General features: G+C 40.1%; 1 protein-coding gene across 1 annotated transcript in view; it reads left to right on the top strand.

The window, feature by feature from the left end:
• The window catches only part of sorcs3a (sortilin related VPS10 domain containing receptor 3a), a 254,741-nt gene that overhangs the window by 206,862 nt on the left and 34,841 nt on the right, over window positions 1-13,038 (top strand). The window contains exons 10-11 of the mRNA XM_060860184.1: window positions 7,239-7,385; window positions 11,720-11,822. Coding sequence (XP_060716167.1) covers window positions 7,239-7,385; window positions 11,720-11,822 — 250 coding nt within the window. The remainder of the gene's footprint in view (window positions 1-7,238; window positions 7,386-11,719; window positions 11,823-13,038) is intronic.

Genomic DNA, 13,038 nt, shown 5'->3' with positions numbered 1-13,038 from the left:
GTCCATAGAACAGGGATTTGTATGGGTATGGAAAGTTCAGTTAGGAGGAGTTTAGCTAGCTGGGCACCAGTTAGAGCAGCGCACAGTTCTAATCGTGGTATTGATAACTGTCTCTTAGGGGCCACACGGGACCTAGCCATTACAAAGGAGACTTGAACTTCTTCCTCAAGTTGCAGACGCAGGTACGCAACCGAACCATAAGCGCACTCGGATGCGTCACAAAACACATGCAACTCGACTGGGCCACGATCTGTATTTGGGCAGAGAGGGAAGTAGCACCTTGGCATACTTATTTTGGGCAGAAACTGGAGCTCACTTGTCCAATCTTGCCATTTTTTAAGCATTTCGTCTTCAATGATATCATCCCAGCCTCTTTTCTTGTTCCACAGAGCTTGTACTAAGATTTTAGCCCGGGTGGTATAAGGCAAAGTATAACCAAGAGGGTCATATTGGGAGGCTAGTACTCTGTATATATTGCGCATGGTAGGCTCCTCGGGTGATAATTCTTTACTTTTGTAACTCAGACTGTCAGATATGCAATGCCAAGAGAGCCCAAGGGTAGACTCTTGATGGTCGGTTTTGTGTTCAGTCAGTTCGCAGTTTTCGGACCGTGCCTCAGTCGGTAGGTGTTCAATTACTTCTGGGTAATTACTGGCCCACTGCCTGATTTCAAATCCGCCGTTTGATAGTAACTGTCTCATTTTGTCGACGAGTCGCTTGGCTTGGTCTGTTGTGGGAAGAGACTGCAAGCAGTTATCTACATAAAAGGAGTGTAATACTGAGTCCACTACCTCTTCGTTGGTTTCGTGATGATCTATGACATGACGCTGGAGGGCGTATATGGCACAACATGGGCTACATGTAGTTCCAAACGGTAGGACGCGCCACTCATAAATGTCAGGACTCCTCTCTCTTTCCAGATTTCTCCACAAGAACCGAAGCAACGGATGATCTTCTGGTAGGTGGCGAACCTGGTGGAACATTGCTCGAATGTCACCACTGATGGCTACCGGGTACTGCCTGAATCTGAGAAGAACGGCCAGCAAAGATGGACCTAATGTAGGTCCTGGAAGTAGCTGATCATTCAGTGAAACTTGCTGATACTGATAAGAGCAGTTGAACACAACTCTGGATTTCCCATTGTGATGTACAAGATGATGTGGAATGAACCATGACTCATTTGTAGCTTTAGCCTCTTCAGGAGTGAGCTTCACTGCATATCCTGCATTCTCCAGTTTTTGGATTTCATTATTATAAACCTCGACCAATTCTTTATTTTGCTGCATTCGGCGTTCGGTAGCTCGTAAGAGGGCCATAACTGATTCCGGGCCAGTATTTAAGACCTTTGCATCCTTCAGGCGGAGAAGAGGTGTTGCATAACGGCATACCCCATCTACCTCCACTCTTTTGGTCTTTGTTTCCAGCACTTTAAGAGCGTCCTTATCCTGCTTGGAACGTGTACAGTCCTTCACCGTTTGGAAGGGAAGTACATCTACCTGCCATAACTTTTCCACATGTTGGTATAGATCTTGTGTGGGAGAACAGGACAGGGAGGTGTTCAAGCAGGCGACTTCAGATGGCTGATCCAGAAAGGTAGCTGGTCCTTGCATAGCCCAACCTAAATTTGTGTTAACAGCTACAGGACTGCCTAATGAGCCCATACAGACTGGGGCTATTGGTCTGATCAGTTCGGGGTAATCAGAACCAATCAACAGCAGTGGCTGGACATTCTTGTAAGCAGTAAGGGGAATATCCTTGAGATGTTTAAATTTTGCTTTCAACCTATCCACGGGGCAAGATTGTTTGGCTAAGTTCAGCTCCAGAGCAGTAAATGCTGTGTGTATCTTATGCCGAATGCTAGGATTGACAGGTGTAGACAGTTCAAATGAAACTGATGCACCTTGAATCTCGACTACTTCCTGTCTAACGGTCCTAAGAGCTAATGATTCGACCACGGTTTCCAGCTCAAGATAATTTACTGCTGTGGGGAGAATTATAGTCCTCTCAGACCCATCGTCAAGGATCGCATATGTATCCAGTGTTCTTCCGTTATTATGGAGTCTGACGGGAACCACTTTCAACATAACTCTGCCAGAGTGAGTCACATGATCAAGGTAAACTGTTCTGGGTACCGTATTCATGGTAAGAATGCTCTTGTTGATAGTGACTGCTGTTTCGTGGAGGACTGTTAAATGCTGTTCACTACAGAGGGTACAGGGCCTTTTCAGGGTACAGTTAGCAGGCTCATGTCCTCTGCCACACTTCCAACATCTGTTGTTATCCTTTATCCAAGTAGTTATTTGTGTCGTGGTCAGTTTACCAAATTCAGCACAGGAGTTAAGATAATGCATTTGGCATTTACAGAAGGGACAGTATGGTTTAAAGCTTTCCCGTTTCTTAGCCTTTGTCAGATCCTTCTTTGGTTGGGTACATACATTAGCCGAAGCTGAGGTTTCAGCTGTCTGATTCATGCCATAGTAAATTGTAGACTGTACCTTTGGTGGTTTTGGGGTTCTTTGTTCTCTATTCTCATAGCGAGTTCTTTCGGAGCTGTAAAGTTCAACTGCTTTCCTGGATATCTGCAGCGCTTGTGATTTCCTCTCAAGTAACTCTGCAAATTCAAGGAGGGTATAAGTTTTATCAGCACCATTCTGGAGGATGCCCTTTGACAGACAATGTTCAATGAAACTATCTCTGTACGATGATGGGAGCTTGGTGAGTAATCTATCAACATGAGATCCACACATAAGCTCAGTCTGGGAAGGCCCTTCTAATGTACTAAGAAGGCCAACCAGAGTACTCACTGATAAAGCGAAGTCTTCAAAGGCTTGGGAATCCCCTGGTCTTATTGTAGGAGTGCGCAGAATACTGCCAATTTCTCCTTGAACTAGTTGCCGAGGCTGCCCGTATCTCTGTTGCAATGCTTGCATGGCTCGTGTATATGGCATGAGATCATACATGTACCTCTTTGCTATTTGGAAGGCAGCTGGCAGTTTCAGATGATCAAGTAACACCTGGTATTTGTAGTCTTCTGTCAGATGCATATGAGGACCCAATACGCTATCAAGTCCCTTTTTCAGCAAAGCAAATTCACTCTCTCTTCCAGACGTGAAGTTGATTAGCTTAGGTTTAGGTATTCCGTATGAGGAAGCAATAGCCATCTCCACCATGTTAGGAACTTGAGCTACTGGCAGTGCAGTATATGAGTATGGTGCAGAATACATCTGGGGCTGAGATACTGCACCTGGTGGTCTGATAGGTTGATAACCCATTAAATATGTGTCTGAGAACCTTACAGACTGTCGGGGGGGAGGATCTGAGAACCGAGGTACTTGAGGTTGTGCATATGCTGGCAATGAATGAGTTAACTCAGCTTCTGAGTAATTAGGATGTGCAGTATGATACTGCACAGGGGTTACAGTGGATGCATAAACTGGTTGTTGACCAACTACAGGTTGATACCTGTGGAGGTAGACGATAAAATTGGTGATGCACATTGTTGTCTAGCAGACGGCATTTGTGGCTGATATGATGTCTGCTGACTACCAGTAGGCTGTAGCGGAATATATTGCGGATTCAGAAGATATGCTGGTGCAGACTCTGGTCGTGGCTCATATTCCACTACAGGATGCCTATGGACTGGGACAGATGCTGGACGAGACATTGACTGTTGAACCTGAGGTATTAGCTTTGATAACTGACCTGAACGATGACTAGGTAGCTGCGAGTAGGTGACAGGGCTTGATGAGTGTGTAGGAATTAATGGTGTGGAGTACCTTGTTATTTCAACATTGTCAGGGGTTGTTGAACTAGGTTCAATGTCTGCACGAATAAGCGGTAAGCTGGCACTACGTTGCAGGATGGGCTGTTTCTGGATGCCTGAGTGAGGAACTGATTGTTGATGTCCGACACCTGTGGCACGGGGATGAAATAAACCCTGATGCATGCGTGGTGAACCATTACGCTGTGCAATAGACATTTCCAATGTGCTTTGCAATTCCCTATTTTGCCCTTGTACATTCCATACTCCTTCCTCCACTCTACGAAGCCTCTCCATTTCAGTTAAATGCTCAGTTTGAAGCCTCTCAGGTGTTGCCAAGTGATATTCCACATTTACATTGTCCTGAAACTTTACATCATCATGAAAGGGGTTTGAAACTGTATGCCGTGACTGGGAAGTAAGTAGAAAGTCCTCCAGATGTCTAGGAAACCGTCGGATCCTGCTAGGACGGTGACTCTGCTCTTCCCCGTAATCCTGTGATGTTGCCATGAGGACAAGATATCAACATCCGGCTCGAAGGACCACTTTGTTCTAGATATATGCGTGTGAGATGCTGATGTGTCAATACTTTTCCTCAACCTCGATCAGAAGGTTACAAGATGATGCAATAATGGATTGTCCACGACATATATAGTTCAAATTCTCCGATTTATTCTAGCAAATCCACTTGAATCATGTTCAGTTTCCATTTGGGTTGGTGTATGGGCATATGTATGTTTGTATGTGGTTTCTGAAATAAAACAAATAATAAATACACTTAACAGGAGTTTACAAGTGGTATAATAAAGTATACATTTAGACTAAGGCAACAAAAGTGAAATAAAACCTATGCAGTAAAGGGCAAATTATTCACCATTAGCCACTATATGGCGCTATTACCCCGGCAATAATTTAACATCCAACACAGGTAATCGCGATAAATCCGATTAAACTTTATAGACAACGTATGTGTGTCTAGATTCTAATATCTTAGCTTAACAACAAACATAAACAAAGAATTAAATATGTTGCTAATAGTATGGCTATTGCAGCAACAAGCTAACCTTTAAACATGCTCATGCTATCATGACACGTGACCAAAATTATTACACACATAAACGTGATGCTCACAATTATCAGTGCACATAAGCAGTGGCATAACATATCTTGACCATTAATAAATGTCACTTACAGTCTCAAGGACGCACATATCAGAACAAACAATAATCTGCCTCATCCGTAGCGACTGAACTAATTAAAACCTGTCCGAACTTGTCTGTGCAGGTCTATAACTCCGCCCACATAGTATGTCACCATCAAAACAGCAGGGTATTTTCTACACAAGTAGATAAATAAATACACTCACTGATCATGAAAATTCAGTGTTTTCTGTGAATTTGTCTAAGGCATGGTTGATGGAACCAGATGGGCTGATATGAATATTTTAAAAACTGTTGATCTTGAATTTTCACACCCAAGTCTCAAGAAGTTGCCCAGAATGTTACAAAAAACATCCTGTAACTAAGAAAACATGCCCTGATAAAGATAAAAAGAGAGTGAAAAGAGTGGTTTGATTTTACTGGAAGCCTGGAACAGAAAGGTATCTTCAATGCAAAATTTTGGGTAAAATTCCATCTTGTTTCAATTTGCTTGTTAAACGAAAGTTATTTTTTCATAATGTGACATGATATAGCTACATGGATATCGCTGCATGGTGTAACTACTGGGAAAAGAGTACTTAGACTTATTTATTTCTGCTTTCTACTGTAGTTTCACTTCCCAAACACATTTTGGCATTTCACACTTGAAAGCCTCAGCATCACTTTGAGACTATTCTGCATATTCTTTCTCCAGAACAGTTTACACCTAATTGTAGAGGGAAAATACTCTGTGGGTGCCAAACTTAAATCTTAATTTGGTGTATTTCTATATATTTACCTGCTAGCCCTCTTTATACAAGCTACCTCTGCTCTGAGTACATAATAGACTCTAAGAAATAAGGTTGTTTGGTTGAACCAGGGAGGGTGATGAGCTAGGGAGGGTCTTGATGGATGTTGGGAGGGCAGCAGTGTGTTGAGCAATCTGGCTGCCTCAAAGAACAAGCAGTTGCACAAACAGTTGATTGTGATACTTTGCCAGGAGGCTAGAACAGAGCTTGGAGAGATCCTGCTGAATATTATCTCAAATTTGAAGTTTCCCCTGTTTGTCCAAATAGGCTTTCATCTGAAATATGGTTTAACTCCTTTTATCTATTCTTGCTGCAACAACTTAAGGTCTACATGTAAACCAAATCAGCCATGCTAAAAAACAGCAGAAGGCCCAAACACATTGCTGTATATTTTAATAGAAGCACAGGTTTTTGATTCCAGCTACATTCTGATGCTTCACTCCAATGCTATCCATTCCTAGTACCTTGTAAAGGAAGGATGGAGGCAAAGAAAGATAATAAATAATCAGCATGATCTGTGATTGACGTGGCTTCCCAGCAGAGAAGGAGGCCCCCTCATTAGCTGTGTCTGTCCAGTGCCACACTGTCAGACACGTTGGCCATTAGTGCCACTTACCCGTCTCCTGCTTTGCCGAGGAGACATTTCAAAACAGCGCGGCCTGCATTGGCCTGTCACGACTCAATACTGCTAAGTTTGGATTCGTTTCAAAAGGTCCAAGCGATGAGGCGGATGCTGTCAAAACAAATGGTGTTGAGTTAGTCAGCCGAGTAAATGGGAGGACATTGAAAAAGGTGTACTGTAATTAGGAAAGTAATTAGAGGAGGAGCTAAGAGGTGATTGTGATGAAGATTATTAGATCCTTATGTGCCTGTGTACAGTAGATCTTTCTAGTTTGGATATTTCATATGATCCTTTTTTTTTCTTATATCCATTATTAAAAAAATGATGTAAAATGGATACAAAGACCCATCATTTTTACAAACGCAAACGGCACTTATCACTCTCCAGTTATCATTACCATTAACATTATTTGTAAATTTAAGCAGATTTTAACAAGTCATAGCTCTATTTAATCGTTTTTAATTTTTTTCCCCCTTGAAAAAAAAAATGACAGATTTTATTACACATTAATAACCTTGTAACAAAGCAAGAATGCAATCAAATTCCAATCAGTAGCCAGGAGAACCAGCCAAAAGATTACTTAGAGATAGCTTTATTAGATAGATAAAAGGGAGAATGGCTTCTTTTAATCTCTATTAATAATTACATTTTTAATGATGGACTAACATGGAGTATGGGGGAAGTGGTAGCCTAGTGGTTGAGGTGTTAGCTCACCTATTGGAAGGTTGTGAACTTGAATCCCATGTCCACCCTCAATAGCTCAAAGTCTGGATAAGGGTGTCTGCTAAATGCTGGAAATGTAATTGTAAACATATTTTTAAATGATGATACAGTGTATTATGATGTGGATATTCAATTCTGTGCAAAATGGTTGAAAGTATTTTTTTTTAATCACTTGCTTTCTATAGGTTTCAGGAATCAAAGGGATGCTGATTGCTAATAGAAAAGTGGAGAACCAGGTAAAGACGTACATCACTTACAACAAGGGTCGAGAATGGAGGCTGCTGCAGGCGCCCACTACAGACCTGGATGGGAACGAGATTTACTGTGTGCAGGTGAGAAGGAATTGTAGGTAAAATAAATTCCAGGCATAGGTGTGTGTGTGTGTGTGTGTGTGTGTGTGTGTGTGTGTGTGTGCGTGCGGAGGTGTGTGCGTGATGGAATTAGCAAAAATAACTATAAAAATCTGCAAATACTGTATATAAATGTTGTCAGTTGTGCTTCACGACTGCTGTAACCTCTTTTTATGCAAATTGCCTTTAAAAAACAAAAATCTGCAATCAGCTGTGGCCCTCCTCTGTCCTAACTAAAGGTGGGTGTAGATTCTCTTGCTCACTGACAGCATATTTTTCAAAAGTTTTATTCCTCATTAAATTCTCATTAAGCTGCGAGTGTACTTTATTAAGACAAAAGACAGCTTTGCACATAATTAACTCTGAGATTCATGCAAAGTAATGCTCCTTCTCCCAAGATAAAAGGCAACATGTTTTGTGTGTGTGTATAATCAAAGAGAATATTACACACTTTAAGAAAAAAAAAAAAAAATGTAAGTCGGGAAACTTGCATAAACTTGCTGTTAAAATGAAATAAAGGTCTTTCTAGATACAAGAAACAGATGGCAGTTAGATCTTGATTAGTTGACTGTTCACCCAAGAATGTTCGCAAAGCTATATATAACTGAAGCTTAATGGTAAGTAATGCTCGTTAGTGGACATGGGCAGTGTTAGAGCATGGTGTTGTAGACACAAGGCATTTTCCAAATAAAAAAAATGAGCCTTTTATTCAGCACTTCACTTAGTGCGTTGTTTATGGTTGGTGACTGGAGTCTGAACGTTATGTCAAATGTCAAAAAGTATTTTTACCCAGACAAATTTGTGCATATTCAGATGACAAAGCTGAGTCTATTTTTTCACTCCCTGTTCAGATCATCCTAATTATCTGCTCATAGTTCACACCTCAGATGCTGCCAGATTTTAGTGTGATGGGGTTGTACACTAATTACTTTAAAAATACATTTAAGAAAAAAAAACATACAAACAAAAGATTTGGGGATAGAAAATGCGGACTAAAGACAGAAATGATTTTTTTTTCCCATTTGCTGTCATGTATTTATATATTTTTCATTGTATTTATTTACTTTTTATTGTGTGCTGACAAAACCACAAGACACTTAAACAAGGTCATAAAATTACGTGTGCAAGTGATATAATTTGCTCAGACTTTTGCTATTTTGAGTTGTCAAAATACTGAAACGATGATAAATGTCAATGTAACGTGTTTACAGTTTGAATAATTAACTGAAAGATTCTACACTATATTGGCAAAAGTTAAATAACTGAATTCAGGTGTACCAATCACTTCTGTGGCCACAGGTGTATAAAAATCAAGCACCTAGGATTGCAGACTGCTTCTACAATCATTTATGAAAGAATGGGTCGCTCTCAGAAGCTGAGTGAATTCAAGCGTCCATTCAATTCAAGCATCCAATTCAAGTCCATTCGTGAAATTTTCTCACTACTAAATATTCCACTGTCAATTGTTAGTGGTATTATAAAAAGCAGAGGCAACTGGGAACAACAGCAACTCAGCCACGAAGTGGTAGGCCAAGTAAAATTACAGGATGGGGTCAGCGCATGCTGAGGTGCACAGTGAGCAGAAGTTGCCAACTTTCTACAGAGTCAAAAACTACAGACCTCCAAACTTCATGTGGCCTTCAGATTAGCTCAAGAACAGTGCATAGATAGCTTCATGAAATGGGTTTCCATGGCCGAGCAGCTGCACCCATGCCTTCCATCATCAAGGGCAACGCTTTGCACTGTGATGGATCTGGGTTGAGTCTGGGTTGGAGTTTTCCAGGAGAACGGTACTTGCCTGCCTGCATTGTGCCAAGTGTAAAGTTTGATGGAGGGGAGATTATGGTGTGGTTTTGTTTTTCAAGGTTGTTTTTTAGATTTTTTTTTTTTTTTTTTGCAATTTCATGCTCCCAACTTTGTGGGAACAGTTTTGGGATAGCCCCTTCCTGTTCCAACATGACTACCCACCAGTGCACGGCGCACGATCCTGACCTCAACCCGATAGAAAACCATGGAGATGAATGAGAGTGGAGACTAAGAGCCAGGCCTTCTTGTCCAACATCAGTGCCTGACCTCACAAATGTGCTTCTAGGGAAACGGTCAAAAATTCCCATAAACACACTTCTTAACCTTGTGGAAATCCTTCTCAGAAGAGTTGAAGCTGTTATAGTTGCAAAAGCTGGGCCAACTCCATATTAAACCCTACGGATCATGGATGCAATGTCATTAAAATTCATCTGCATGTAAAGGCAGACGTCCCAAAACTTTTGGCAATATAGTGTATATGCACATATTAGAAAAAATATAAAAACATCTAATAAATAACATTTCATCTCTGAATATTAGCCAGATTTGGAATGAGGCAACAACACCAGATAGCTAGCACGAATTAAAGAGCAGGATCTTTAACTAACCCTAGCAAACTGACTCCTAATTTATTTAATGTGACCAGTAGAACATGGTGGGCATTGTGTTCCTGTTAGCTAAAAGGTAAAGATTAGAGCACAAAACAAACACAGAGAATGTGATTACAGTTGTCACTATAGCAGAGGTTAACTTTTCAAAGGTTCATCTGACACCCTAATTAGCACTTTATAACCCTTTTGATTAGCGCCACTAAACCCTGTCATCTTTGCTGTCCTTACAACAATGTCATGCTAGTCACACTGAAAAAGATGAAAGGTGACACTTAGTTGCACAGAGCAAACAGATATAATTGTCTTTTGTTGTGGCAGAGAGCCCTGGAGAGTGGGCTTTTCAGCTTTAATGCCAAATCCTCCCGCTGTCATTGTTGCTAATGAGTGTAAAAGGCAATTAGCATTCACAATAAGAGTGTGAGTCTTTGCAAAGGGCACTTTAAGCTGGATTAATTTGTATTAATAGCCACACACTGCCACAATTGTTTGCCCTAGGAGATGGCAGAATGCATTTTGTGAGCATCCTAATGACGTGTCAGTATTTATAAGAACGCCTGCTCACTTTGTGATCGATTGTTATAAAAGACAGTAACAACAATAGCTGGGTTCAGTGTTTGGTTTGGAATAATATTACCCAAATAAAATCAATGATATACATAAAAATATAGCCAGAAGCAGTGATCTGCGGGGTCCAAGCACCCATTGTAAAAAGCTTCCTAAGACTTGAGCTGTGTCTCAAATAACGTAGTAGACACTATGCACTTTACACTATGATGATCTACTCTGTCATCTGAATTTAAGAAGGGTAGTATTGTTTCAAATTGAATTTTTTAAACTAATCAGAAGTTTAAGTCCTTTCCTAGTCGATTGCAAATGATGTTCAACACTCATAATGCGGAGTTGCTAGTTTATGCAGAATATGCTAACTCATTTAAAAGCCTTTTTTAACATGTCTTTTTCACCAGTGCTGTCGGCCATCTTGAAACAACACCTGGTAGCCGTGTAGGCAAAGCTGTGACAATTGAGTGTATAAAGTACCTAACGTTCCAAAGGTTGTTGTTTTTTTTCAGTTGAATAAGTGCACTATAACTTACAAGGAGTGAATTTCTGCTTGTTGGAAATTTTAGTGTTAACACTCTACTCACACTATGTATTCTACACAATGGCGTAGAATAGTCCATATGTACTGTATGCTATTTGGAATGCACCTATTTGGGAGAAACAGTTATTTGAACATTCACTAAAAATCTTGAAATTGTAATCAGAAGCTTTACTTTCAAGCTACATAAAATCAGTCGCTAATTTGCATAAATTTAATATGTAACATGCCATGTGTGCATCTCAGATAACTGACAGCTGAGCTACAAAGTCAATCTATTAGGCTTCTGTCCGTTTCACTATGGCACATTAGCAGGATCACATCAGGCAGACTATAGACTGTATTTGTTCAAGTGTTTGCTAATTCCAACAACATGTTGGGTAAATATATTAGCTTTTTTGCTAGAATTTAGACATAGCAACATCTGACTGGTTTTCACGACCCGCTACACAGTTATGGACATGTCTAATGATATGCTAACTAAAATAGCAGTACTTTACCCTAAAAATTAAAATAATTCCTAATGGTGAGTTAATTCATTGAGCGGCTCATTTTCTGTACACTATGAACAGAATAGCGCTTTGAGTAATAGGGTCATTTCTATAACATTCATATTAAGTCAAAGTTGTGGAAGTGAAAAATATGTTGCCGTATCAAATGCAATGATTCTTACAAGGTGACTCAAGTGCGTTTTTCACCCCATCAGCTCTCATCCGTTTAATGCCTGCAGTGTCACATCGGTGCAGTCTGATAGACAGCTACCTAATAACTTGGTTATGTGTCTTTTCTCTCTGTTCTAGCCATTTTGTTCGCTACACCTACAGCTGCAGATGTCAGAAAACCCTTATGTCTCTGGAAGTATTACCACCAAGAACTCTGTGCCAGGAGTTATCATTGCTATAGGTAACAAAAAAAAAGAAATAAATAAACCCCTGAATGCTAAAGAGTTAAAGAGTTTAAGTTCATGTGTGATAGCTAGATTAAAAAAAATCCATCTTATAGGAAGCTGGCCCATGAATTATTTTATACATAATTAATAATATAAATCTAACTGCATTATTTCTAGCTAAAGTGTCATGTGTGTTCTTCCTCAGCCTTAGCAATGAGTATGCGCTTCAATATGTATGGGCTTGAGTGCAATCAATTACTTAAGTAAATCTCATTAAGCTGTTTGCAAACATGTCTGAGTGGCAGAACGAGTCAATGCGCTTGTCCTTCTTTCTAATGTTTGCTTGTGTAAACATCAGTCATGCCACTAGGACGCGGCTGATCTGCAAATCCTTCAGAGCCACTTTGAGCTTTTACAGTAACTGTGTGTGTGTGTGTGTGTGTGTGTGTGTATGTGTGTATAAATCTCATCATGACAGCATGTGAACAAGGCCACAGGATATCTGACACACACACACACTCACACACACACACACACACACACACACACACACACACACTCACTGTCAAGCCTTCTACTGCCTATGAACATGACAAAGCTAACAAACATCAGCTCTGAGTGTTTGTTTGTCTATAAGAAAGTACAAGTCTGCTTGTGAACCCACTGTTATTATCTTTATTGTTTCAAGAATGGTTCCCTAAAATAGGTCTTTAATTCACATCTTACCCTCTGTCATATCTTAATAATAAGGACATGGAACACAGGATGTGTGTGTGTGTGTGTGTTGTGTTCTCTTATGGAGTTGCTTTGGATGCTGCAGAATAGGAATTAATATTAATATAATATTAAGAAGTAAAATTGTAATCACATACTCAAGCAGTGGAAAAATTGAGAAAGTAACAGATCCTAGTTTAAATGTATGTGTAAGTGAGTATGTAATATTAATATTTACTTAAAAAAAAAGTCTTATTGGAGTTAGTGGCACGTGTTAGAACTGGATGATATGATCATTTACTATTAACACAACCCGCTGTTCTCATATATCACGGGTATCAGATCATCTGAATTAGTAGTGGACACAGCTTAGTGGCTTGGCACGTTTGCCTCACATCTCCAGGGAACAGGATTTGATTAGTGTCTCCGCACTTTGTACACTCAGTTGTATGCTGTATGCTGATTGGCATCTCTAAATTGTCTGTTACAGTATATGTGTTGTATCTGTGTAAAGAA

This window comes from Tachysurus vachellii, chromosome 24 (genome assembly GCF_030014155.1).
Source record: "Tachysurus vachellii isolate PV-2020 chromosome 24, HZAU_Pvac_v1, whole genome shotgun sequence".
Classification (NCBI taxonomy): Eukaryota; Metazoa; Chordata; class Actinopteri; order Siluriformes; family Bagridae; genus Tachysurus; species Tachysurus vachellii.
This window is presented reverse-complemented; position numbering and strand designations above follow the sequence as displayed.